At 39.1% G+C, this 27500-nt stretch overlaps 1 protein-coding gene across 8 annotated transcripts in view; it reads right to left on the reverse strand.

The window, feature by feature from the left end:
• Positions 1 to 1291: 1291 nt before the first annotated feature.
• The window catches only part of LOC114057774 (disks large homolog 2), a 496327-nt gene continuing 470118 nt past the window's right edge, over positions 1292 to 27500 (reverse strand). For 5 of the 8 annotated variants that reach the window (XM_027884448.1, XM_027884447.1, XM_027884445.1 and 2 more), the window contains 7 exons: positions 23896 to 23937; positions 15176 to 15226; positions 14348 to 14449; positions 13217 to 13389; positions 12399 to 12508; positions 8092 to 8183; positions 1292 to 6491 (listed from right to left, as the gene is read on the reverse strand). In XM_027884448.1, the coding sequence (XP_027740249.1) occupies positions 6385 to 6491; positions 8092 to 8183; positions 12399 to 12508; positions 13217 to 13389; positions 14348 to 14449; positions 15176 to 15226; positions 23896 to 23937 (677 nt within the window). In that variant the 3' untranslated portion in view covers positions 1292 to 6384. Of the gene's footprint in view, positions 6492 to 8091; positions 8184 to 12398; positions 12509 to 13216; positions 13390 to 14347; positions 14450 to 15175; positions 15227 to 23895; positions 23938 to 26781; positions 26828 to 27500 lie in introns of all 8 variants that reach the window. The other 3 variants (XM_027884450.1, XM_027884449.1, XM_027884446.1) reach the window with 1 other exon arrangement.

A 27500-nucleotide genomic window follows, 5' to 3' on the forward strand; every position in this document is an offset into this window, starting at 1 on the left:
GTTTAGCTTTCTGCAATTTAAAGTATTTCCTGTCTCCAATGCATTTTATAAAGAGTGTTTTCTAAGTTTCTCTTGCTTCTGCAGAATATAGTCTGAGGAACTGGCCTAGAGATTGGCCTAGGAAGAAGAAGAAAGTACTTTAATAAGAGACCCTCCTCTGTAATGATGAATCCACCTACAGACTGCTTTTTAAGTGCTGCTCAGGAAGGTAACTTTATGTAGTTGCTAAGGTTGCTTGACCATATACTTATTGATGTGAAAAATCTCTCAGTAAACAGACTGGCATTTCAAAAATAACTTCCTAACTTTTTTCCCCTTTAATTGTAGTCATCTGTATTTCAATGTCAACTGTTCGGATTCTCTCCCTCTTCTGAATCTATTGGAGAAATGTAAAGCATCGCAATGAATGTTTAGATGATTAACCATCCTTGTGATTATGCAGCTAAAACTCTTGTGGACAGAGTTTTCTCCCTGTAGAGTCAGTTTTGGCTCCTAGAGCCATATGGGGGCTCTGTGGTCCTCTGCAGATTGAACATAGCACTGTCTGTATGTCAAAAGCAGTGTCCCTGTCATGTTCCTGTCTCTGCTGGGGACTGACAATGTTCACATGGCCTCCCTGGAGCCCACAAGCCATCTGCAAAGACATTCCTGGAATTGTCAAACCCCAAGGTTCTTGAGCTATTGGGATCCCGTAGCACAACTGAGTTTACGCTCCACTAAGCTGCTCACAAGCATGTAATTATTACAGCCGTCCCTATCCCCATGGCTGTGCAGTGATTTTGTAAACATGGAACAATGATTTAATTATAAAAAAAAAATTCTGCTAATTATTCACCAAGATGCTGATGATACCCAGTGCACAGCAGAAGTGTGGTAAGGAGAAAGTGGCTGTACTTCACCAGAGTGAATCTTCTTGGTGGCAAATTCCACATCAATGTGAAGTCAAAAGAAAAAAAAAAAGAAGTGCAAGAAAGAAAAAAGTTACCATATTCTCAGTAATTTTTGAAACCACCATCCTAATTCCAGACTTGTGTCTGTCTTGTATGATAGATCTCATAGTGTCTCGAGACATATTAAAAACATAATATTTCTCTTTTACTATTCTGCTTCAAGGAAAAAAGACAAATTATGCCTTGTGAAGAATCCATTTGCTATAAAGTGTAAAAATGCTTTAATATTAATATTTTATAATAAAATTCATGACATATTTATAAACACTCTATCAAGCATTTACAACTGAACCACAGCTGAGAGCTTGGACCGGAATAAATAAGCAAGGACACAGCTAGTATGAAATATACAGCTTAATTTTTATAATTGTGTGTGCTTTATTCTTTACACAAATGGAATGGATGCACAGAGTATTTACACATAACAGGAGTGTAAGCTGGACAGGGTGTTTTGTAAACTCCAGTTCAGATTCTGAGTACCCCACACTACAGCTAGACTGAGAAACATCCTGCTAAAGAGATGTGCGCTGGCCAGTATGCCAGATGGAGCAGCTTGGTGAGTACAGGCTGCTACACTCAGAAATTCAAACTGGCCAATTCAAATTTAGGAGCACAAATCCAGAAATTAAAACGTTGCTATCCCACTAAGAGCCAACAGTGTTGCCTTCTTTTTTTAATTATTTTTTCTTTTTCCTTTTTTTTTAATGCTTTTTTTCCCCCAAAAAAATCTTGCCTGGAATGCTGGCTACCACTCATCCCCAGAAACGCTGTTTTACATCAGGGAAAGTTGCTTGGGCTGTAGGTCAAGGCTGCAAGTTGCTAATGTGGTATGAGAGATGATGGATCATCTCTCATGCTCTTCATCTTAAAGACAGAGTCTCAAAAGGGCCAGTGAGGTGGCGATTCCTATTGCTCTTGGTATGATGTTAGTGGGGCTGCAGCATTCTGCAAACCCTTCTGCACGGGCTGTCTTTTTGTTCAGCAAATTCACAGCACCTACCTCAAAGGGATCTTGGCCCATGACTTGGCCCTTTGGGTGCTACAGTAAAATAAGCAGTAAATGATGAGGAGAGTAATGAGCTGCTGTTTAGTCAGATGGCCTTGGAGTTTTACAGTAATGCTAAAAAAAATCGGTGTAATGAGGACAAGGGATGTTTAACTTCAGATGGCATAAATGGGATGACTCCACTGAAATCGGACAAGTGACTCTGATTTACACCAGCTGAGAATGCAGGCTGGCTATATCCTGGATAGATTTCAGATGTTATTTGCTGATAGCTTGGATGTTGATTTGTGCCCTAGAATTGGAGCCTTTTTTTTTAACATAGTGATGACCTCATTCTTATTTCTGAACTAACTGACAAGATGTCTGATTTTTAATGGAATAGGAGAAAAAGTTTATTCCACCAAGGCATGGGCTTGAGCACTTGAATGCAGTACACAGAACTGCATGCATAACATGGCAGACAAAATGTTCAAGAGGGAAAATACTGAGATTTAAAAGTTGTGAAGGATAAAAGACTACTTTCTGTGAACACGGCAGATATTATGGCTTTAAAACTGCAGCTGAAAAAGAAGCTTGAGACTTTTTTCATGAACACTATTTTTCCTACAAATATCCTCATGTGTTGTCACTCACTGAACCCTCTCGTCAGGGATAAAATTTGAAAAAAAAATAAGAAAAGAAAAAAATTAATAAAATTTGACCGAGCAAGTAACAGTGAGGGTGTAATACCAACAATTTCTCTGTAGAAAATTAATGTAAATAGGTAGGGGGATGTTGTATACCTAGGACACTGTTGCTGGCTCCTAGTGGTTATTAGCTCAGGTTCCACACTGCTCTCCAGGATGAGGATTTGACATTTCAGTGCAGTGGAGAGATTTTTGTTCTTGATTTTCACAGAGTGGTTCCTAGGACCCTATCCACACCGGAGCATCAAACCATGCTAGCTACAAACACAATTACACCACAGAATATTGATCTAGAAACAGCCTTAACTACCAAAGAAATTACAAAGCGCTAGCATGGACAGGGCACCTCTGTAGGAAGGGGGATTAAGCAAGAAAGAGGCTCTTTCACTGGTTGATGCTCAGACCCAAAGACCAGTGAAGAGTGCTGAGTTTCACTGAGCCCTGTTAGTAAGCTCTCAATGAGTCAGTGCATGAAAGATTTTTTTTTTTTTTTTGTGGCAAGGAAAAATAGGTTGTAATATTGCACATCTGCAAAAAGCTAGCAAGATGTCATCATGATCATTCATGGGTGGACGAAAAGCTGTGATAATTTTGATTCTGCTTGGACCCTACGGTGCTACACACTGTGCCAGAACATGAGATATAGCACCAGGGGTGTGATCTGGCACTTTTCCTAAAGGGTCCAGCATTTGCATTTGTCTCATGTTTAGACACTCCTGAGCCTTTTACATGGACAGAAAGAGAATCTGATTATGCTAAGCTGTGTTAGCATCAATATGGACTCAGGTGCCAATTGCTATGGGTTTTGAGTTTGGACTTTTTTTTTTTTTTGCACCAGATGTAATTTTGCATGAATCTTATGTTTCCCTTCCTCCTCCCACTACCACCCAGTATGATCTGAACAGCTGCAATGCAAAAATGGACTGCAGCTCTGCGGATGCTGAAACATGAAACGCAAAACGTCAACGCACAAAACAAATGGGAGTACAAGTCCTAAGGGAAATAAGACCTCTCACTGCTTCTCTTGACAATTTGTTTTTAAATATATGTTTTATTTAAAAAAAAAAAAAAAAAAAGAAGTGCAATGTCAACTCTAAATTGGAAGCACAAACAACAGACAGGGAAAAATAAATAATGTTACTACAGTAACCAAGGACTGATGGAAAAATTGATTGTACTCAGCCGTAGTGTTACTGTTCACCTTAAAGCACAGCACATGACAAAGCAAAACAGTTACTAGTAGGATAGTACCATAAAAGGCTGCATGCTGAACTAAGAAACAAAGAAGCAGATGTGATTGATTGCTTAAAACAGAGCTGAAAATTAGAATGAAGTTCCTGCTTTAGGATACTTGGTTTTTCAGGTCTGGTGGGCTGATTCCCAACCTGGGGCAATAGTATTTTGCCAGTATGGAAAAATTCGTGGCTTCCAAAGATCTGGGGTCACTCTGTGGATTTCTGCAGAATTATCCAAAATCAAAGCATTCATTAATTTATATTTTGTAAAAAAAAAAAGAAAAAAAAATGTTTCTAGCCCTTCTGATTACAAAGCTCTTCTGGAGACTTAACTGAAACCCTTGTTTATAAATCTGCGCTGGCCAGGCAAGAAAAATAGTAGTTAAAGAAGTGTGAACTTCTCAAAGTTATCATAGTTGGGCAGTAAGCTTAGGAGGCCCCCTCAGGGCCACTAAACTGCCTGTATTATTAACCCTGTCGCTGCTGGTGGCTTTTGCAAACATCCAGCTCGTCTCGCTGTCCGCGGAAGTTGGCTGGGTATACCTGTCAGCTCGACAGGGTGTAGAAATGCAAGCTTCAAATAGACAAGTAACAGAGGAGTCTATTTAGCATTTGCCCTTAAAACATCCTTAAGCGTTAGGGTTACTGTAGCCACCAGCCATAGGCATTGCACTCCTGCAGTGCAGCAGGCAGGAGTGTGGGTTTTATAGAGAACATGGTCCAGCAGCAGCAAAGGCAATTCAGTTTACTGTCATAGCATTTTTGCAGTTGTCCCCTTATGAGTCAGTGAAGATTGGCATCAGTATACAGAGGAAGGGCGGTGCGAAACATGAAAGAAATATCTCCTCCTCCCTTTCCATGCACCCCAAACTGCAATTCCACAGACTTTCCCCAAATCCCTCACAAACATCCATTGCCTCAGTTTTTGCTTTTAAGACCCTTGTTGACTGTGAAATGAATGAAGATATAGGTTAGTTGGTGACCTGCCTGCAAAGAGAGGAAAGATCAAATACTTTTGTTATTTCCTTGGAAAAAACAAGAAGAATCATAAAACATTTGGGGGCGAAGGATGCCTCCCTCCCGAGACAGACATTATTAACCGCATTTAAGCATTGACATTTTGCTTCTGAATAGTTGTCCATTTCATTTTAAAGATGCATTATCCTTTTGTGTTCAGAAAAGTCCTACAGGGCAGTCAGTTGAAGAGATCTTTCCACAGGAGTTCATCATGATTAAATAGAGGCAAGGAAGAGGATTAAATTGAAAGAAAAACAAAACGACAACTACAATTTAAGGAATTATTTTGCTCGTAATTAAGAATAGAGAATCTGTTATGGAAAAGGGATAATGCAACTTGATGGTCCTCTTTACATTTTACAGTCACACAAGGGTGTAAATATTTAATCTTTCAATTAATTAATCTTTACAAAATATCTTCACAAAAACTTTTTTACCTATAGAAATTAGTTTCTATACATCAATATATTTTTATTTTTATAAATTATTCCATCTTTAAGTGCCTTCTGTCAATATAAATGATAAAATAGACAATCAAAAATTTTAAAGCTTTTCCCAGTTGTATCCCTCCTTGTCAACATAGGTGCTGTGAATCCTCATACGTGTGTGTCCGCATGGGAATGTATTAGAGTGCACGAGTGTGTGATGTGAAATGCTTCCATCCTCTCCCACACCCAAACACCATTAAAATAAACCATATTGTTATTAGTTCCTGATGCAATAGTGTTTCCAAAGGGGAAAAAAGAAATGCTTGACTTGGTTTCAGAAATCAAAAGATGTGCATAGTTACCAAAGTCGAGGTGTACCAACTACAAATATGCAATGACAAACTTAGAATAGGACCCACCTCCCAGTCAAGTCACAGAGAGTCCTAACAGTGACCTCAGTAAGAAGTGGACCAAGTACTCTGAGCTTGATTTTGCAAGGTGCGTGTGGCCCTGATCTAGCAAAATGCTTAAGCCTGTGCTTAGCTTTGAGCACATGAATAGTCCTACTGGAATTGATGGAACTGAACAGCAGAGGGAAGGATCACAAGTGCCTCCAAGTCACCAGGCTACTCGTGTAGGAATTGGGGTCGAGTGCTGAGCGCCTTGCAGGATCAAGCCCTATATGAGGTTCAAGAGCTGGGAACTTCTCTTTAAAGCAATCAAAACACTGAGCTCAGCCATTGAAATCGATCAAAATGTCCGCATGGGCACAGGAGGTGGCTAGCTCCCCTTGACAGAGGGTCTCCGTGTCAAAAGTTTATACCTACAACTGGTGCTCTGAGCACACAACAGATTTGCTTTATATGGTAGAAGTCTTTTTGTTCCTACCCTTTGACCCATCAGTGTCCTTCATGGCTTCAAACACTTTGTGTTGTACATTCATCAAAATTCACATTGACTGCAAAGAACATAAATGCAACAAAAACAGGAAAGCCTCCAAATAGTATATTATAGTTTTCTTCTAAATATTCTCCCGTCGTAATCAGAGGTGCAGTGGCTAATTTATAATTTTTCCTTTGAAGGAATCCAGATGAAAGGCCCAGATTGTTCTTCAATTACAAGTTTGCATTGATTATATATATCTTCTAAGCTATCTCCTTGGACAATAGCTGCAGTAGAGAAAACATATCAATACTTCTTTTAATTGATAGATACAGCATCCGGTGTCAGCAGATTTTCAGCATGCTCATAGAACTCACAGACAACATGAGAAGGAATACTGGCATACTGTGATATTGATTATGGAAAAGTCATACCCCTGCAAATGACAACTAAGTTCAAACTAATGGCACCTGCCTATGACAGAGACCCATCCCACTGCTTGTACTGGGAAGACTAAGCCAGGTTAGTTCAGAGAACTAGCAGTTCTGTCCTAGGGGAGGGTAGCGTGGTAGCTTCCCACTGCTGTAAGTCAAGCCTTACGTTTCAATTGATGTAGAAGCTACCTAGAACAGTGGGCAGAACCTTTTTTTTTTGTTCTGTCAGCATGTGGAGGGACAATTGAGGGCTTCTAATGGTTATCTACAAATACCAGTCCCCTGAGAAGGAGCTTTTTAAACCTGCCCAAAGGAAATGCAGGTCTCAAATGAGCAGGTCCTAAATCTTGTTTTTTTTCAGGTCAGGGAGAAGGTGCCCTTCTCTTCCCCTTCCATGATCCATAGCTTGAACTGTTATCTTGAACTAGTGAGGACTTCTTTGGCCTGCACAAATGCAATTATGCAACATTTTTTCTGACTTCATTAAAAGCAGTTTTGGGTCAGGGATGGAATCAAATTCATAGAATCATAGAATTGTGAAGGTTAGAAAAGACATTTAAGATCATTGAACACAACTGTCAACCTAGCAACCCATCACGATGTTCACCATTAAACTACGTCCTCAGGTGCCATGGTTTAATGTTTTTTGAATAATAGGGATGGTGACTTCACCTCTTCCCTGGACAGTCTTTTCCAATGGATTACAACCTTCTCTGTGAACTTTTTTTCTCATAGGTAATCTAAATGTCCCCTGGTACAACTTGAGGCCATTTCCTCATTCTTGTCACTTGTTACCTGGGAGAAGAGGCCAGTGCCCTGGCTACAACCTTATTTCAGATAGTTGTAGAGGCCGATAAGGTCCCCCGGGAGCCTCCTCTTCTCCAGGCTAAACACCCCCAGCTCCCTCAGCCAATCCTCATCAGACCTGTGCTCCAGACCCTACCCCAGCTCCATTGACTTCTCTGGACATGCTCCAGCATCTCAATATCTTTCTTGCAGTGAGGGACCCAAAACTGAACACAGGATTCAAGGTGCAGCCTCACCAGTGCCCAGTACAGGGGGGCAATCACTGCTCCGGTCCTGCTGGCCACACTATTGCTGATACAGGCCCTTGGCCATCTTGGCCTCCTGGGCACCCTGCTGACTCAGCACTCCCTGGTCTTTTTCTGCTGGGCAGCTTTTCAGAAACTCTACTCCAAGCCTATAGTGCAGCATGGGGCTGTTGTGACCCAAGTGCAGGACACCGCACTTTGCCTTCTTGAACATTGTGCAATATGAGACAAGTGCCTCAACTGCTCTGGAATTTCAAGGAAACAATAATCTCAAACCAGAAGTCCTTTCTCTGGGCACACTACACTGACAGGTACTGTAGGCCAGAGACAGACCTGATCAAGTTGTTTTGCAATAAAAGACTATATCTTGGGAAAAAAACCTGACATTAATAAAAACATACCTGTGAAATATTCTCCGAATTCTTGTTCTAATTTAATTGCTCGATCGTAGGTTTTCTTTGCTTGCTCCTCTGTAAGACGTTTATTCATTTCCCTAGAAACACAAAGGAAGTAATCAAAAAATTTGGATTATTGCTAGCACAACTTTCCAAAAGACATGTTCCAAAAGAATCAGTCCCTGAAATTCTTCCATCACTTCATGGACAGTTTTGTATTTTCAATTTAATTTCATTCTAATGTAGCACAAAACTACTTCTTCAGACTATTTCCCATTTCATATTTCTCCAGTAAATTTTTCTCTTGGGTTCACTACTTTGCATTGCCAAACAAAATATAAGGCTTGAATCTGGTAGCTGCTAACTGAGATAGACTTGAGACATCAGGAACCTATAGGTAAGTTTGGTATTCAGGATGTCCTATAGTCTGAGCACTCAGTACTCCTGTCTCCAGAGCTGAAGCTCCTTCAGTCACTTCTCTGTCTCCCACAGCTGCCTCAGCTGATTAATGTTGTACAGATTGCTTACTGGGTACCAATAATGTAAAAACATAAACAGTCAGTAACATTCTGATTCTCTTAGTGTTTTGTTATTTGTTGGAGCATTTCTGTTAACAAGAGAAGCATTATTTAATAACTTTGAGAAATGAGTTTTCTTGCCTGTGCATGCTCAGCTTTTAATACCACTGTATACTTTCAGTGATCAAGCTTGTACTTATTCACTGCCTTACACTTATATGCCTGTAGACGTCCAAATTTATTATCAATAATAAATAGAGTTTGTTTGTTCTAGCATTTTTCACAGCATGGATTAATTTTCTTGAAACGTGATGAAAATTTTCTGAGGCAACTAGGGAAGCAAGAGAAGGGAGCATCTTGTGTTCCACATAAATCTGATTTAATGCCTTGCACTGTATCATATGATTATGTGGAAATGGACTGCATATAGTATGACATGGGCGATGCACGTGGGAAATTATGTGCATTACGGTGCATAAAAAATGATCTAAGAAGCGCACAACAGTATGAACTTGCTACAACTAACTCCCACCTGGCTTCTGAGAAACACCCTGGAAGATGTCTAGGATGCAAAAATGTGTTTCTAGAAACGGCTTATTGCTGCCTACCTGTATAACTAACCATACAGCTGGGAACACTGCTTAGAAAAATCTCTCTGGAAATACAAAAGCAATGGAGAAAGCAGGATTATCAAATGAATGTAAGAAAGATTTCTTAAAAAATGTATGACAGTAATTGTAGGTTATATAAATAGGTTTAGCATTCGCAAATCTGTGCGTTGTCCTGCTAAATTTGTAATACTACTTGTTCTATTAAGTGGAAAGATGAGTTCAGGTGGACTTCTTATCAGCTACACCTACTTAAACATCTCTTTAGGTGACTGAACCAAACCTCTGTCTTGAAGTGGGACACACCATTGCAAATTCTTAGCCAAACTTTTCATCTGAAGAACACTATTGTAGTGCTAACAACCTCCTTCTTCCAGATCTATTTCTGGTAAATTTCTGAGAAGTCTTCCTCAGGATCTTTGAATTAGCAGAAGAGATAATACAAATACAAACAAGTGTTTATAATAGGAAGTATTTTGAAATAGGTACAAATCTGCCTTACACTTTCAGGTTGTAGATTTGCCTGGGATATAAAACTGTGCTAGTTGTATTCATGCCTCTGCCCATCCTGTGCCTTTAGGAGAAAGGATGGAGAGAAGGGAGGACCTTGATATCTATTTTTCATGATGAATTAAAAGTGCTGTCATACTGTGGTCCCTTTTATTTTATTTTTATTTCCTAGGTGGGGACCTTCACAGCTGGTGAATTCAAAATAGTGCTCCAGGTATATTTTCCAGTGTTTTCCTCCTCTCCCAGTGAAGAGCTTACCCAGGCAGGCTTTTCCTTACTTCTGTTTCTTATCCCCCTGACCTCAACACTGTCCTACTTCCTCTAGAGAGAGAGGCTGATTGAAGTGTACCAACAAGGATGCCTCTGGGTGTAAACCAGGTGGAGTTGTGTAGGGGTAGGAGAGATGAAGGGAGGAAGGAAGGCAGGGAGAGAGAAAGGAAGGGTTGATGGACTAGTTTTTTTACAGCAATGGCTATGTGTTCTGATTGCTTTTACATCCAATAGCCCCTTGTAGTCTTCCATCACTGTGGTTGCAAGTGCTCTAAGTGTTAGTAAGTGTTGTGTTAGTAAGTGTTAGTTCCAGAAAACCTGCAATAACCAAGTTTCAAGTGAAGGAGTTCCCTTCACTCTTCTTACTTCCACTGTCAGATGGGTGCAAAAGAGTATATGCATAAATGAGAGTTAGACCACAACTTTATGTGATAATTTTGCTGAAAGAATAAATCTTTTCTTATTCTTTCTCTACATCTTGTGATTAGAAATTTTTTGTCCTTTATGTTTTGACTTTGCTACTACAGTAACTTTCAACTTGGAGTAATAGTTATGACAGATAAGGCATAACTTTTTTGTGTTGCAGTAGTTATGTAAATAAAAAAGACGGAATCCCAGAATCATTTAGGTTGGAAAAGACCTACAAGATCATCAAGTCCAACCTTTTATTGATCACCATCTTGTCAACTAGACCATAGCACTAAGTGCCACATCCAGTTGTTTCTTGAACAACACACTTGTTTTATTGTCTATTGCTTTGGTTCAATAACAGGATGATTGTCATAATATTTTGCATCTTCATAACATCATTCAGCCAATCTGTTCAAGGATTTGCTGTTCTAACATCAAATCAATGAAGCCTTTATGTTATTGCCACTTTTCTGGTTCTACTTACACTTTTTTTTTTTTTTTTTTGGTCATTCCAGAGGCAGTGCCAGTATTAAACAAATAATGGAAATGTTTTATGAAAGGGAATACTGTCCACTAAGATCTATGTTAAAACAACCAGTGTAGAAGGTAGGCTATCAGACAATCTTTCTTTTATACATATCAAAATCAGAATACAATTGAATTGCAGGGCTTGAAGAAATGCCAGGAAGTCATCCAGTCCAAGATGGCTTTTGGTTAGGATGGGGCTGTGTAAGTACCACATACTGTGCATCATTCCCTGTAGCATGATTGGACATGCAACAACCTCATTGCCAAAAGGCAGGGCCAGGGAGAATGCACATTTGCGGGATGAGTTGTTTTGGCATTCTCCAGCTCTGTGACCAACGTCTGTGGGCACACAGTTACTGCTACCAGACACAGATCTGTAACAGGAGGGTGGGTGCCTACATTCTACCTGTGAAACACATACCTATGGCATTACCTGGCCTTTGCAAAGCCTTGTATGAGGGGAAGGCACAGAGCTCAAAATTTCATTCTTATCACAGCAAAGTAAGCTGATAGCTCTTGCATTATCTTGACTGTACATGGAAAACAACTCGATAACAATGTATTTTACCCTGAGCTTTAATCGGTATGAGGATCAATTCTGTATTTCCTCCTCAACCTTCTCTCTGTGACACTAGATAATGCTCATTCCTCCTCCACCAGCAGGGTGGAACCAAGAACCAGGCCAGCACTCCAGCTGAGGCCTCATCCATACCCAGTAAAACAAAATAGCTGTCTATTGTGTCCTTACACAACACTGATATGAATATAGCCCACAGTGGCAGTTTCCTTTTTTGCAACCACATTATCCATCCATTCAAATTCCTGTGTAATCCACCCCAACTGCCAGATGCTTTTCTGCAGTGCTATAGTTTCATTATTCCCTGCTTGTAGTCTTGCATTTAATTTTCTCCCCTTTGTGCTGAATTTCATCTTACTGATCTTATACTAAGTTTCAATCTTATCCTCCAAAGTTCATGTCACCCCAGTGAGCCTTGACAGCATGAAGTTGGTGCCTTTTCTTTCATTAGTTTGAGTGTTACATTTGCCCCTCTCCAGTCCCATGGTTCCTCGCCTATCTTCTTACAGACCTTCAGGCAAATGAAGAGCTTATACGAAGAAGCACACACCTCAGACCTGGCACAGGTTTAACCGTCTGGTTTTTGCCCTTAACCAGACTCTACACCCCAGGAGCACCTGAGGCTGGATGGGACAAGCCATGCTGCATGAGTCCCTGGTGAACTTGCTGCCCACAAGTCCCAGTCTGAAAGGTTCAAAGGCAGCTCTGGCTTGTTCCTGGAGATGCCAGGATACAGTGGATGACAGGCTGTGAGGATAAGTCTCCACTGTTCTCACTTCCCCTGATTACTACTAATTATAGAAAACAGGCAAAACATAGACTCAAGACCTGTGTGGTACCACTTGAGATTGTACCCTGAAAAATAAAATGCTTGAAGAAGTTCATACTCACATCAGAGGCTCCCATGATTTAGGCTTAATGAAGATAGCGATGGGATAGAGTTGTGCAACTTGTAGTCGTTTGATAGCATTTCCTGACACATCAAGTATACAGTGCTTGCCCTGTTGGAAGCAGATGAAGATGTGTTTATTTCTGCAGAGTTTGCTGCAGATCAGCCAAAAGATAGGAAGCAATTCTGAGATGCAGTGCCCTGGAACAGGGCCATTACTGGCACACCAGGGAAGAGGGAGCCCAGGGCATGTGCTTCACTACTTTATGTTCTTTCCTTTGCTTTGGTGCTAATAAAAAATATACACTGTTGATATGGAAACAAACTTGGGTTTTATTTTTTCCTGATATGAAATTCGTAGGGGCAGGAGCATTTTCTTGAGATGAGGAAAATCAATTCATAAAAGTTAATATGATGTCTATGTTCTTACTGGTTAAACAAATTCTTGTTTATGTCGAAGACTCCCCATGTCACCTGAGAAAAATAATGTCATCATTCTGTGGTTTGTCCTTTTGCCTCTGTGAAAGTGAGACAAGTTTATCTACCCGTCTTACAGAAGCAAGAGGAAAGGCTGTTTTGGGATGCACTTGAGGAACTGTGTTAGAACCCTGAATCCATGGCACTATATCCAAGTACAGGAAGTGTCAAGGATGATGTCATTCAAAGCAGAAACTCCACTTGTGTAGTCATTATAAAGCCTATAAATATTAGGATGCCATTTTGCAGATATTTTCTGGTTTTGCCAGAGAATCATGTCTGGGACACAAGTAGAAACAAAGCAGATCATGTTGTATAGGCAATAAAACTAGTGTCAACCTACCCTTTCTGCCACAAATCTCACAGACTGGACACTAGTTCCATATAAATTATCATTGTACTGCCCAGCTTCTATAAATTTGTGCTCTTGGATATCTTTTTCCATTTGTTCTCTTGAAATGACAAAATGATAATCTCTCCCATCCACTTCATAGTCACGCTTTGGCCGTGTGGTATCTGCGTGAAACAAAAGACAGAAGATAAAGAAGTCTGCAAAAACATTTAGTGCACAAAATGCAGCAGGAAAGGCTTGCTCAGTGGGCAATGCTGGATCTGCTTTAAGGGGAGGCACTCCACATCTGAGAGCAGATTTTGGCTACTACATATTGTTTTCAATGGAGTTATGACAACAAAGCTGTCTTTTTGTAGTAATACCTTTTGATGTTTACCTCCAATCAATACAGGCTAAAATAAAATTAGGGTTTACCAGAATTTCACTTTTTTTCAGCAGGATCACACAAAAACCTCAAATATAAAATTCATTCCAGATTGTAAATCCAATATTATTCGAATGATAAAATAAATCGTAATCTCATCTATTTAGCCTTATTTAGAGGCCTGATTTGGTTCTCACCTCTAGCAATTTTAAGGTAGTATATTTGCAGAGACAACAGTTAAAAATGACGTACAACTGCAACCAGGGCTTGAAATAGATAGCAAGTTCTAATGATCCAAGATATAAATACTCTGTTTAATTCAGAGTCCAACATTGCTTTCAGATTCAAGAATCCGGATGTCACACAATTCACAGATTATTCCATATTTTTATAGGTGGATGCTGTGCAATTGAGCGGAACCATTTTACATTTTACCAGTATTTCAAACATGTCTTATTTAAGAAACCATAGATGTAATGATTACTAAACTGGGTTAGTGACTGGAAGGTTCCTTGTTTAAAAAAGTCCTAGAGCTTTTGAGACAATTCTTTTGAGAAATGTTTTCCAGACCTTCACAACCTTTTTTAAAATTTTATTTATTTGTTCCTTTCCCATTTTCTGTGTGAGGGAAAAATGACCTTTGAGAAACTCAACTACATACAGCTTATGGATACTGTTTTCCCAGAAATTTACTTAATGTGTAGCACCAAGGGATACAGTTCACTCAGCTGCAGAACTAGGAGTAAAATCATACTCACGTGGTACACATGATCCGAACTTATCAGGGAATTCAGATATCAAATCATCGTTGATCCGATCTTTCATAGGACCCAGAATAATAACCGGCCTGGTGTAATTAACTGAACAACAAAAAGAAAGGCACACTTTGATGATCTTACTGGTAAATAATTTTACCCAATTATGCACTAACCAGAGTTTTTGCTTTCATGTATGAAGTGAAAACTTAGGTGCACATTTTATTGATGAATATTTTATATATTGACATGAATAAGGAAATGGAATTAGCACTGCAGAGCTCTGTGATGATCCATGCACATGGTCAAATGATTATGTAGAAGCACATATATTTGCTATCGCTCAAGAAGGCCACCCCCAAATACTTGCAGATGGACTCTTCCAAGAGGCATGGAAAGGCAGTTGTAGCATTTTTTTCTCGTATAGTTATACGAATGCATCCCTCATTAAGTCAGGTGAGTGCACTCCCAGTTTCAGTTGCCTTCCCATAGGTTCATCTACACTGGGTAGTGGCACATATCATGTGCCTTCCATGTAATAATATTGCAGTAAATCTAGAAAATCTGCATCAATATTTTGTAGAATGATTAACTTATGTATTAGTAAAGCCCAAGAGAGCATACTGGAGAGAGCCCTGGGAATGTCGGGAAGTGGGGACTTTCAAAGAAGATCCTTATATAATTCTTTTCATATGCAATAGGCTGAGTGTCCAAGAAAAAGAAGTCACAGAGAATCTGGGTCTGACACAGCAAGACTTACTGCTCTGCTGGCCCCCAAACTGTGAAATGAAATATATAAGGAACAGTGATAGAAAAGCAGGTGAAACTTACTTTCCTGTCTTGTGACAGGTTCATAAGAAAAGATGCAGTCTTCTTGGCCTCCTGATGAGAAAAGAAAGAGAAGAGATTAAAGTTGACAAGAAACACATGAAGTACTTAAGCTTGATAAAATGCTTCACATAGAGACACACTGAGTTCAACACGTCTCTCTGATAAGCCTCTCACCTGAACCATTCCAAAGTCCATCATAACTTCCAGGTGTGGAGAATGATTTTTTTCCTTCCCCTCCCTCCCCTGCCAAGTGTTTCAATTCTTTTTGCTGAAATTGGGCTTTTTCAATGATGGGCAACAAGGCTTTATTTATTGATTTGATAGCAAGGCTGTTTACAAGGATAGTGCGGAAATTTAGGATGCAATTCTTTCTTTTTTTTTTTTTATTGTTAAGGCCCTAACATGTTGCTGCAGAGCAAATCCACAGGCTACCTAGATGGAACACTTTTTATCCATATGTATAAACATAAATACGTTTTAGTTGATTATTATTCTGTGCATAGCCTCTACAGTCTAATTCATTCACAGCCTAACATCTAGCTACAAGCTATTTTCTGATCTTTATCCCTTCCCTAAATACAAATCACAGACTCAAAGAATGGCTAGATTTGAAATGGACCTCTGGAGATCATCTAGTCCAGTCGCCCCTGCTAAAGAAGGTTCAGCTAGAACAGGTTGTACAGAGTCATGTCTAGGCATGTTTTGAATATCTTCAGAGAAGGTCTCACAGCATCATATTTTACACACTGATCCTCCCTCTGCCCCTGTTAGGACAGTGCTGTTTCCTCATGGTGATGTTTAGGGAACTAAGGATGTAAATTAGCCATGTGAAACAAGTGACATTGCATGGACTTGGGTGCAGTTCCTAAAAGGGGATGCAGGAGAAGAGGGAGGTGGATTCTTCGGCTAATAATTCCTGCACATTTCTTTTTCTGGGTCACTGCCACATACTTGAGGGTTCTGGTAGGTTCTAAATATGATTTAGACATATCAAAGTTTAAAATTATGATTTTACTCTTACTCAGTTCAGGGTTTGTCTTGGAAAAGAACCACAGATAGGATTTTGCAACTAATTTAGATACTACAGAAGAGAAAGTATCATAAGGGATACCAGTGCTTTGTAAAATAGACAGGGTTGCCCTCATTTCATCTGCTTGCATGCACATGAGCCTGTGCTACATTATTCCTGCCAAACCAAAGTGTGCACATACCAGGGAACAGTGCTACCTGATGCCTGATGGAAATATATGTAGGATCTAGAGGTGGGTACACCTCACCCTGAAGTAGTCTGGCTGCTGTCTGAGTCACTACTGAGGCTCCACTATCTATATTAAAAAGCTTTCTGTTGGATGCAATGCCTAGCTCCCAAGAAGGTGCAAAACTTTTTGTGCTTTAATCTTAAGCTGACTCCCACATCCTAAGTCTAAAATATTGATGGATAGTTTTTTTTTGGTGACGTATTATCTAGGCAGCTGTGACAAATGTGTAAGAAAGCTTTTCAAGCAAAAATAATATTGTAATTGAGGACAATAACTGGAAAAGCAAAGAAAAAACTGTGCTGATGTGTTAGGAAAGAGGGGGAACTGACAGTTGACATAGGACCAACTCCAGCCCAGAAATGGTGCTGAAGTAGCAAAGGAGGGAACATAATTTTTAATAAAAGGAACAAATTAGACAGATTTTGAGGAAAAGGAGTGTGAATAATGGATTTTCTTCTCTATTTGCAAATGTTTGATATTGTAATCACTTAACTTTGGCTTTTTGCAAAGTTAAAAAAAAGGTAATTATTGTTATACTAGTTTTCATGCATCAGATATATTATTTTCCCTTAAGTTTCTCTGGAAATTTTAGGGGTGGTGTAAAACTCAGGATGTCCCATTCCACTGGAGATGAAATGATTCACTCTCCAGGCTGGACGAGGGTGCTCCTGCGCTGCCCTCTCTCCATCCCCCAGGAGCCAGGGCTATATTTTCCGACAGCCTGAGAAAGTCAACCTTGGGGTGGGTGATGAAGCCATTACAGACCAGTCGTGTGGAGGGACCCTGTTTGTAAGAATACAATCCTAAATTTAAAATACTTGTTTCAATGGATACAGATCCACAGCAGGGGTTTTATTTCAGCTAATTTCAGAAACCTGAGTGCTTGTGTCTGAGCTAGTCCCTAGGGATCCTTTGGAGCCAATGGCTGCCTACAAGTAGGAAAGGGCTTATTCTAAGACATGAGTCATCTGACCTGTTTTAGATATCTACTGTGTGATGAGAGAAAAAGTCAGAAGGGTGTGTTTATCTCCATTGTCCCATAAAAAACATTTAAACAGCAAGTTCAGATGCAGACACCTACATTTAAATCTCATGGGAGTGACACTGTCAATAGCAACTGAAGGAAAATAGACAATCACTCTGACACTACTGTTCAAAATTTTATTTTTTTAAACTGTAAACTAATATTTGGCTTTGGCACAGATTTATAACAGCACTGATAAGCCATCACAGATTTTACCTTCTCTTTTGCCCAGTCTATGGCAGACATGTCTACATGCTAAAGTTGTTGGCACATCGACACTATCAGTAGGGTATGGGCTATGGAGACAAACGAGCCTGTTGTTTTACAGAAGTCTCGTAAAGCTGTGGCCATATTGAAAGAAGAGAAAAGTTCTCCATCCTAATCAAACTGTGCTGAAGTTTAGGCCATTGGGAAGGGTTGCATCAAGTACGGAGAAATTTTGAGGCTGACTGTGATACACAGGGACTTAAAGACAGACATCTTCCTGAGGTAAGGCTCTTCAGTCCTGAGTTTCAGACTCAACATGGAGTGTAAGTTTGGGGAGAAGCTGTTTCCACTGTTTTTATTTTCTGGAAAAAGGACTCAGGAGCTCAAATTTGTAAGTGAACAAAATCCTGCCAAATACTGTCCAGAAAAAACCCTGTAGGTCCTCAGAGGCTACTGTGCATGTCAACTGTACCAGATGGTATTCTTTAATGATCTCTACTCAGTCAGTACTGTGTGGTTTTGAATCAGTCCACAAAGTATTAAGCATAATTAAGAGCTCTAGAGTCGATCAATAATCGGATTGCTATAACCTTGTGATGGCTTTGAGGTGTGAGACACAGTATGAAATCCAGCAGGACAAGGGTCTTATTTATCATTTGCCTAAGCCTCATTTACCACCCACATTAATGGCTTAATTAGCACGGGTTAGCTGTATTGGTCTGGGAAATCTTCATGACATTTAACAGATAAAACACAAAGAGGAAAAAGCAAAAGACCTTTCTGTAGGATTTTGGCATGATCCCTTGTTTTCAGTAAAATGCCATCAAGTCAAAAAAGAGAAGAAAAGAAAAAAAATAAGACAAGAGAAGAACGAAAAAGGAAGCTTTCCTAAATGTAATATATTTATGAGTAAAATTATTGGAGGGTTTTTCCAAGGACCACTCCCTACTTCCCTTTGTTCTTGGTTTGCCTGTTAGTGATTTCTCATGCTTGGGGAGGGAAGTACAACTTGGAATTTGTTATAACTCATAGCCTCTATGAAATGGGCAGAGAGGGCCTGTGTAGTCAGGTAAGTGTCATAAGGACTACTAATTTCAATTTTTTTCAAAGGATTTTGTAGGGTTTCAGATGGGTATACCTGAAAGGGTCTCTGTTTTTGCTTTCTGATTAGAGGCCAGAGAGTCTGTGAAAGACTCAAAACCAATTTCAGTGTAGATCAGTTTCATGTAACCCATAAAAAGGCCCCATTTCCTATTGTCTTGCCACAGCATCACAGAGCTTCAACAATGTTGGTGCAACTGCACACGTGTGGCTAATGGGCCAGGAGAGCTGCTGTGAGCTGCCATGGTGCAGCCACCATGTAAACAAGCACCTTCCCTCATCAAATAGTGCATCCAGTGGGAATCCATGGATTTTGGCATCCTAGTAATGTCTGCAAATGAAAAACTCTGTAAAGGGATCTAAGGAGGTGACTAACAGAAAAGTACTACTAGTGAGGACAATGAGACATTATTTATGACTAGAAAAATCAAAGAGAATTTTTGGTTTCATTAAAATTTATGGACTAATGGTGGCTCATTTTTCTGTCACTATCCATTTAGATTTTGGGCTAATGTCTGAATTACCTGAGTTGTACCTGCAAGATCTTGAAGAAATTAATTTCTTGCTTTGTTTCATCTGCACAGACTGCACGGGACAGCCAATATCCCAGCCTCTATTTCGTTCAAAATCCCTTTCCTGCACCTCTGTTTATGTGAATAAACAAGATTTTTTGAAATATATCGATAGCTATGAAAGGCTGGAAATCCAATATGTAAAAGGATCATCATAGTCTGAGAATGAACTTATGACTGAAAAGTCATTTATGGGCACTATATGTTTAAGATCAATATAGCTTTATGCGTATAAAATGAGACTTCAATACTTGTGCCAATTTGAGTATCCCTTAATAACATCGTAATTCTGGGAAGCCAATGTAAGTGCCCTTATTAATCAGTAGCCTAGCATAATAATCAGCACTACTTCAACCTTGTTCTGAATCTTCAGATCTCATCAGAAGAGTGACTTGCTGATTTGCTGACAGAGAGTAAAAATTTTTAATTCTAACACTTTTTGTTATTTTTAACTTTTTAGTTATGTATTGCCTCTCTAGGTAATTGGTGTAATCACAGCCAGTTATACAATTAGGCTAAACAGATGCAGTAATGTGCATGTAATTTTGATGACAGCTGTAAAAACCTTTACTGACCTAAGTGTAAGAGTGTTACAACACATATGCAGGATAGAAACTTGAAATTTACGGCTATTATGAAAATCAGGTCTTGCAAAATAAAAACTGATGAGCCCAAGGTAAAAAATCTGTCCTTATAAGCTTGATTTGAAAAAGAAATCAGAAAATTTTAAGTTGCAGTTCTCTAAATAAACTTTTAATCATGGTTTGATTAACTGGTTCAGGGATAAATCAAAATTGGCTCTATGTATCCTTACCAAAAAAAGTACAACTTTCTGCTAGATTAGGGCTTTATATACCACCCTTCAAACTTGGTTTTACTTCTGAGAACAGGAACAAATAAACTAACACAGTTATAGACTTCCTGATAGCATGGCCCTGTGATTCAGCAGCAGCTGTGTGGTAACTCAGTCTCTTTAAGATAAGCCAGCCTTTTTACCTGGCTCAAAAATACTTTTTTTTTTTTATTTATAAAAGGTCAGGTTCTACTCTCAAATGTTTCTGCAATTCCCCCTGAAGTTAATGGTGCTGATGGTTATCTGTTGGGATAAAGAAAATCCCACTGTTGCCTCCAACTCTTTTGTTCACAGCAAACCCAGTGCTGAGGGCACTGGCAGAAGAAATCTGGTTTACTTTCTGCAACAGCCTTGTTGCTAAGAAAGGGACAAAGAATTTTCTCTTGAGACCACATAAAAGGACTTATAAATATTTTATTATTTTGAAATAAAAAATATCTGACTTCTGTAAAAAATCTGTTTTTTTTAACCCTAGAGACATAAGCAATTCTTTAGCCAAATACTTAAATTTTTAAGCAATATGTTTTTCTAAAAAACTATAAACACATGAGAATATGTTCTAGAAAAAGCCCAGTTGATTTGTAACCCCCCTATTCACTGTCCAGGTCACAGCCTCGACATCTCTCAGAAGCCTTTAACACTCCTGGTTTGGAATGGTTCTAGGAATGATCAAGTAGTACAGGTTTTGACACTAGCTACTTTTTTCTAAGTTCTCACCATGAGAATCAAAAGTTAAAGAAATGTTAAAACAATTGCCAGAGATCTACTAGAAAAAAAATGCAGAACACCTCTCTCTGGACTCCAACTGGCCTGTTTTTATACGGACAAATATGAAGGTCTGCAGGAGAACACCCAGCAGTTGCCAGTCATTTCTTACCAAGACACTTTTGCTTTGAGGTGATTTCATAGAACCACAGAATTATTTAGGTTGGAAAGGACAAGTCCAACTCTGCCAAGCCCCACTAAACCATGACCCTGAGTATATCTTTTAAATCCCTCTAGAGATGGTGACTTAACCACGTCCATGGGCATCCTACTCCAATGTTCAATAACCCTTTCAGAAGAGACATTTTGTCTTCTATCCAATCTAAACCTTTCCTGGTGCAATCTGAGGCCATTTCTTCTTCCTGTTGATTGTTACTTTGGAGAAGAGACTGGCTTCACTTCACTACAACCTCTTTTCAGCTGCTCCTCATAACATTTGTGCCTCAAACCCTTCTCCAGCTCCATTGCCCTTCTGTGGACAGGCTCCATCACGTCAATGTCTTTCTTGGAATGAGGTGCACAGAGCATAACACAGGATTTGAGGTGTGGCCTCCCTAGTGCTGAGTGCAGCACAACAATCACTTCCCCTTGTCCTGCTGGCCAAACTATTGCTGATACAAGATGCCCTTGGCCTTCTTGGCCACCTGGACACACTGCTGGATCATGTTCAGCCGCTGTTGACCAGCACCTTCTCAAGTCCTTTTCTGACGGGCACCTTTCCAGCCACCCTGCCCCAGCTTCCCACAGTTCAGAAAGCAGTGGTGCAGGCAACCCCTTTCCTCTTGCTCATTTGCTGGAGAAACAGAATAGAAAAGGGGCATGGGTACAGGCTCACAAAATCATGCAAACCCCTTGATTCCTCCAGCAGTTTTCTATTTGCTGCCCATGAATTTTCCAGCTTCACTTTTTTTCTCCTCTCATTTCACCATTGCACAGACTGAAGGCTAGATGAGTTTGCAAATCAACACACATGGTGTCCTTGTAAAATAACTAATTGTGCCTCACCTTGAACACACAGATTCTCCTCCAAGTGACATTACATAACACTAAAGAACAACTTTGCAACCTGACACACCCCATGAATCCTCAGCAAATAAAATCAGGCCCTTTCGGCACCAGGTCCTGTATTTTTATTGTTATGCCACTTTCACTTGGCATAATCTAAGTTTGGCTTCCTCTGGTTCTAAATGGCATAGCTGTCCTGTGGGCAGAGAAGAAACCTCTGCCTACTTCTCCATCAGGCAGCAGTTGTTGGACATACCAGTAGTGTGTGGGGAAATCCAGCCAGCAGAATATAGACTAGATGCTTCTGGGGTGAGACAGGATCTTGTCCAGGTGCAAACCACTTCAGAAGGAGAGTGACTACCATGGGTAGTTATTCCAACACTACTTTTCCTTCCAACTGTCTGTGTTCCAACTAACTTTCCCAAACTATTTCTCTTACCTTTCTTGCACCTCAAAACATACATTTTGTTTTATTACCCAGCAGTGAAGAACCGGCTACCTGTCCTGTATTACGATGAAATTTGGTAACTAGGTTTTGTAGACATGCCCAAAATGTTTGGCTGTAACTGGGCTCTCCCATTAAGTCCGCTGTTTGGGACAGTTCATCAGCCTAGATTCTCCTCTGGGCTTTTACCCTGAGCTCACCCTGAAATTTGCAGACCTGGATGAGATTTGACTCATGCAAACTTTTGAAAATTTAACTTTTTGACTTATTCCTAATTGTAAAGTCAGTCTGGAAAGAGCATCTTATATTTCAAACATAAAATTCCCCAGTTCTCCTAAGTAGAGGACACATTAAAAATAAAATGGTTTAGAACTGGATCTTGGCAATTCAAGAGTGTCTACTGTTTTCTTGTGACTCTGGCAATTGCTTTCCAAGGAAACCTTTGCAATACAAGAGAATACAAACTAATTTACCATTTCTGAACAGCATAAGGTTAGCTGTTTTACTGAAACAAACCAGTGTTTATCCACAGAGCTCAACTGCTATGCCTTATATCAAGACTAGTAAATATTATGTATGATACCATTGATTACCTGAATGTATGTGGGTGCTTGGCACAAGTGCTGAGTGACTGGTGGAAAACTTGATTTGTTAAGCAAATGGCTTGAAAAAATGGAACAACTGGGTGATTTAGCAAGCAATCTGTCATTTTATTTACCTTTTATTACATTTCTTGTAATTTATGTAATGACTTGGGTTTTTTCTACTTTTCAGAACTTCCAGAACAATAGCTATATTGGTTAAATTTATGGGTATAACTAAGAATTACCCAGAACATACAATTTGCTTCTCGGTTCTATGATCCCACGGAGTCTGTAAATACAATCAAACCATGTTGCAGGTTGGGATCTCCACCTGCAGGGTATCAGTGACATTCAGCGGCAGTGCCTAAGCAGTGAAAGTCTATCTTACTGTTTTTTTAAGACTCCAATATGCATTAGAAAATCTATACTGTCAAAACTACAGTCTAAACAAAAATTATGGGACTGCTTCTTAGCCCATCATACAGGCGTGCAGAAATACAAGTGAAAATTGTGACCTTGTAAAGAGGATGCCTTTTGCAGATTTGATTACAGCTATGGAATAATTTTACACTTAAAAGACCACCAAGAAAATTCCCCCTCCCCACTGAAGTAAACCTTTGTCACTAAACCAAATAATCCTGACTTTCATAGGCTACCCAAAGCCAGGTTTAGTTTTATATCCCAGAATACATCACAAGTAACAACCTTTCTCCCTTCTCTTATAACGGTTGCTAGTTTTCTTTTACAACTTTGTCCTCAAGATATGGTTATAAATTTGAATTCCAAGCCATTTGCTCCATCTTTTTAACATTAACAAAAGAGTAGCAAGGAGAGAAACAAAATAAAAGAAACAAACAGAACAAGCAATGCAAAGTAAAAGGACTCTAATGAAAGCAGTAACTTACTGTAGCTACTTTCACTATCGCTGGCATTAGAAGAAACATGTTCTGCAAGAACAGTACAGCAAATTAAAGAACATAACCAAGCACCACAGCACAGCAGAAACTTAAAATAACTGCCAAAGTCATGCAAAGGTAGTTATGCAGAGAGGAAATAAAAACTGTGCAGTGACATCACCTGAAAACAACTCAGATAATTTACAGAGGTAAAATGAAAGCTTTCTCTCTTGTGGCATTTCTGAAAGAGACTGTATGTATTAGCTAGTGATATGTGTCATGGCAAAGCTATGTCTCTTCCTGATGAGGCAGTAAATGATATCTCAGATAATTTCATTTCAATGCATATTATAGTCAACTTGCATCTCACTGGACGTCTTGAGTAATTTAATAAAATCTGAGTGTCTGCTCATATAAATCTGCATCGTCAGCAATGTGCATCATTAATCATTATTAATGCATTGGAACTATTCTTGCTAAATTTGTGTCCATCGTTAATCACTGTGCATTATCCCAAAGGGTTAACAAATTAATATGAAAGTTGTTTTTATATCAAATATTGTAATTGTATCTATTTTGCCTTGTCCAACTAAAAAAAAAAAAAAAAAACACCAAAAAAAACCCGAAAAAGAAAAAAGAAGACAAAGCCAATGACAAAAATGAGAAAAAAAATGAAGAAGTCTTTTTCCAGTCACTGTCTAGCCTCAGAGTTTGAACTGGAGTATTAAAACCTTTACCAGACCAGTCTGGATGGGTGAACAAGACTATAAGAACTATCATGATTGGTCAGTCTCATGGTTCGTCAAGTCAGCTGTCCTGTTTGTATTATCATACTCTTGAAAGGAAGTGCAATCATGTAATGTTGCTCTTCCAAAATTGTGTCAGCAAAATATTTATGGTCAGTAAGACCATGCCATATGATCTCCAGGAGTTCTGCAGGACCATATTCAATAGTGGTTTAATAGTACGTCTGGTGGAAATGCTGATTACTTTGCACCTGAGAGATCACTTGACAGCTGAAACTTTTTCAGCTGGTCCAGGACGTTTAGAAGCCAATGGCATAATGGTTATACAGTTGAGAGCACCTTGGGTAAGTGAGAAAGACAGGAACAGTGCTAAGAACACTTGTTCTCTGGGAGGCTCTGCATTTCCCTCATGAACCAATTTAATAGATTAGGGTTCATAGATTGGGAATGATGGGGCTACTGGAGCAGCAGAAATGAGAGGGGATGATATCTTATAAAAACATTATTGGAAAAAACTTGATCTTGGGCCTAGGAAGAAGCTTCAAAAAGTTAAACTTACATTTTGAAGAAAACAGTATATTGACTTTTGGACATTTCATAGCAAATTAACAAGTTTTATCTCAAGCTAATATGTATACAGGACCCTGAAGAACTTTATTTAAAAAGAACAAATATCCTTCATAGCAGGAACTGTCATTAAAAAACATATCTGAGTTGAATATTTATAAAATTTGAATGGCTGGGAATGTATGTAGGTGTGTCAGTAATTGAAAACTAGGCACAATATTAATAGAGGAAATAGTGCCTTGTATAATACCTCCGTGCTACTTTGTCCCATATCAATTTGCAGAATTTAGTTACCTTTTAAATGATTGAATGTTATGGAGATTTGTCTTTGTAGGGACACAAATGATCAGGAGGGCTATCAGGTCAGAAAGATTTTAATTTTCTCTAGCAGCAAAGGATCTGCATTTGTTGCTAATGAGCTGTTATGACACCTAAATGACCACAGCATGGTTAAAATTCAGGTGGCAGTGACATTTGCTGTCTATCACTGACAAAACTAGTCTTTGCAGAACTGTTTTTCCTTGTACAAGAGATGAAGCTTTCATCTTTGAATTGTGAGCTACTACATGGCTTGAAGTTAAACCATTAAAATGTCCCTTCAACAAATCAGTCAGAAACAGAATGATCTCAAAAAATGTGTACATAGATGTGCATTCCTGCAATTAAAAAGCACATAAAAAACAGTAGGTGATGCAGCATTAACATTCACACACATTTTGCTCCAATTACTTGGTGCTTAAGAAAAGGAATAACAACTGAGGAAGAAACAGCCAAACACATGCAAGTGGCATTTTCTTTAAATTATTTAGCTCTGGATACAGAATATAATGTAGCTACGTATGCAGAAATCAGCTGCAAATATTTAATTCTATACAGTTTTTGTGGTCTAAATTTTGAGGAAGAAAAATTGTTTCTGAGCAATGATCCGACATGTTACACATTCTGCAATGCCAAGTCTTGAGACAGGATTGCTGCATCAGAAAAAGAAATTGATTAAGGTTGTGTGACAGAGATTAGGTTGCTAATGGTGAAATGGGTCCAAAATTAGCTTTGAAGAACTCATGGTCTTCTCTAGCCTGCAAATGACTTCGTCCATTAATAACAAATACTAATCTAAAATCCAGCAAAGTAACAAACACTCCCATGCAAAAAGCTGAAAATGCAGAAGCAACAGCATAATCTAATTTTCTATTGACCTCATCAGGATGTGATCATGTTAAAATGTTTAACTTTCCCTTTAGATGAAGAGGGAGGAACTGTTGCTGAAAAGAACAGTCTAGGCAGCAAAACACGTTCTAGGTATGCTACTCTACAGAACTGCCATGATGGGAACAATAACATACTGTTGGAAACAAAAGGTGTTATTACAAAAGAAGTGAAAGTGTTTCTTGATACACTGTATGTTATTTAATACTGTCATGCAGAACAAAACGATTGAAACATTTTTAATGCATTCACAGCTGGGTAACAAATAAAACTCTATCTTGTGCATGCTAGGAGTGGAGGGTCCTCAGAGAAGAAACAGAAGCCAAACCAAAACAAAACAAAAAAGGGTTTACAGTGACCATTCCTGGGAACTTACTCAGAGTCTTTGTTCCATAACCGTCGTCACCTAATCCGGGGATGTCCTGCACGGAAGTCCCCAGAGAGAGCAATGAGAAAGGAAGAACAGCCGCAGAAGAGGAAGGAAGAAGTCAGTGGAGTTGAAATGGATACTACCATGACTGACCATGTTGATTGAGCAATCTGGATCCCTGCCTTTTCTTTCTGAAACAAATTTAGACCCATGGTCTATGGGAATTCACCAAGTGAAAGAGGCAGTGACCATGATACGTGCCTTTTGGAGCTGTGAGGAATAAGGAACAACTAGATGAATTAAGTTCCAGAAACTATCCTCACTGGATAAATTCAGGAGAGAATTATCAAGGAAAAGAAGTGCATATCTGGGCTTGAAACTAGCATATATTTTTAATAAGGCTGGTTCTCTATATGATTTAAGTAAGCAGTAAATTCTCATAGAGGTACACATTCCAAGACCTGATTTACTTCTTTAAATTGTTAGCATGGTTGCTTCATTTAATTTTTAAACTTTCAGTGAAGTTGCCCATGGCAATGTCAAAGGCAAAAGAGATATTAGAAGAGACCTTTTAAAAAGGAATAGTTTAGTTTAGTATTGTGAAAGAAATCACACTTGCCTGATTTTGAGCCAATTCTGATCTAGGAATATTTCTGAGAAACAAGTTTGGATTTATGACAGGTGCCACAACAACTTTGAGGAGCCACAGTTGCACTTCCGAAAGT

The sequence above is a fragment of the Empidonax traillii genome, unplaced genomic scaffold, assembly GCF_003031625.1.
Source record: "Empidonax traillii isolate 1590-97213 ecotype Southwest subspecies unplaced genomic scaffold, ASM303162v1 scaffold146:size911690, whole genome shotgun sequence".
NCBI classification, from domain to species: Eukaryota; Metazoa; Chordata; class Aves; order Passeriformes; family Tyrannidae; genus Empidonax; species Empidonax traillii.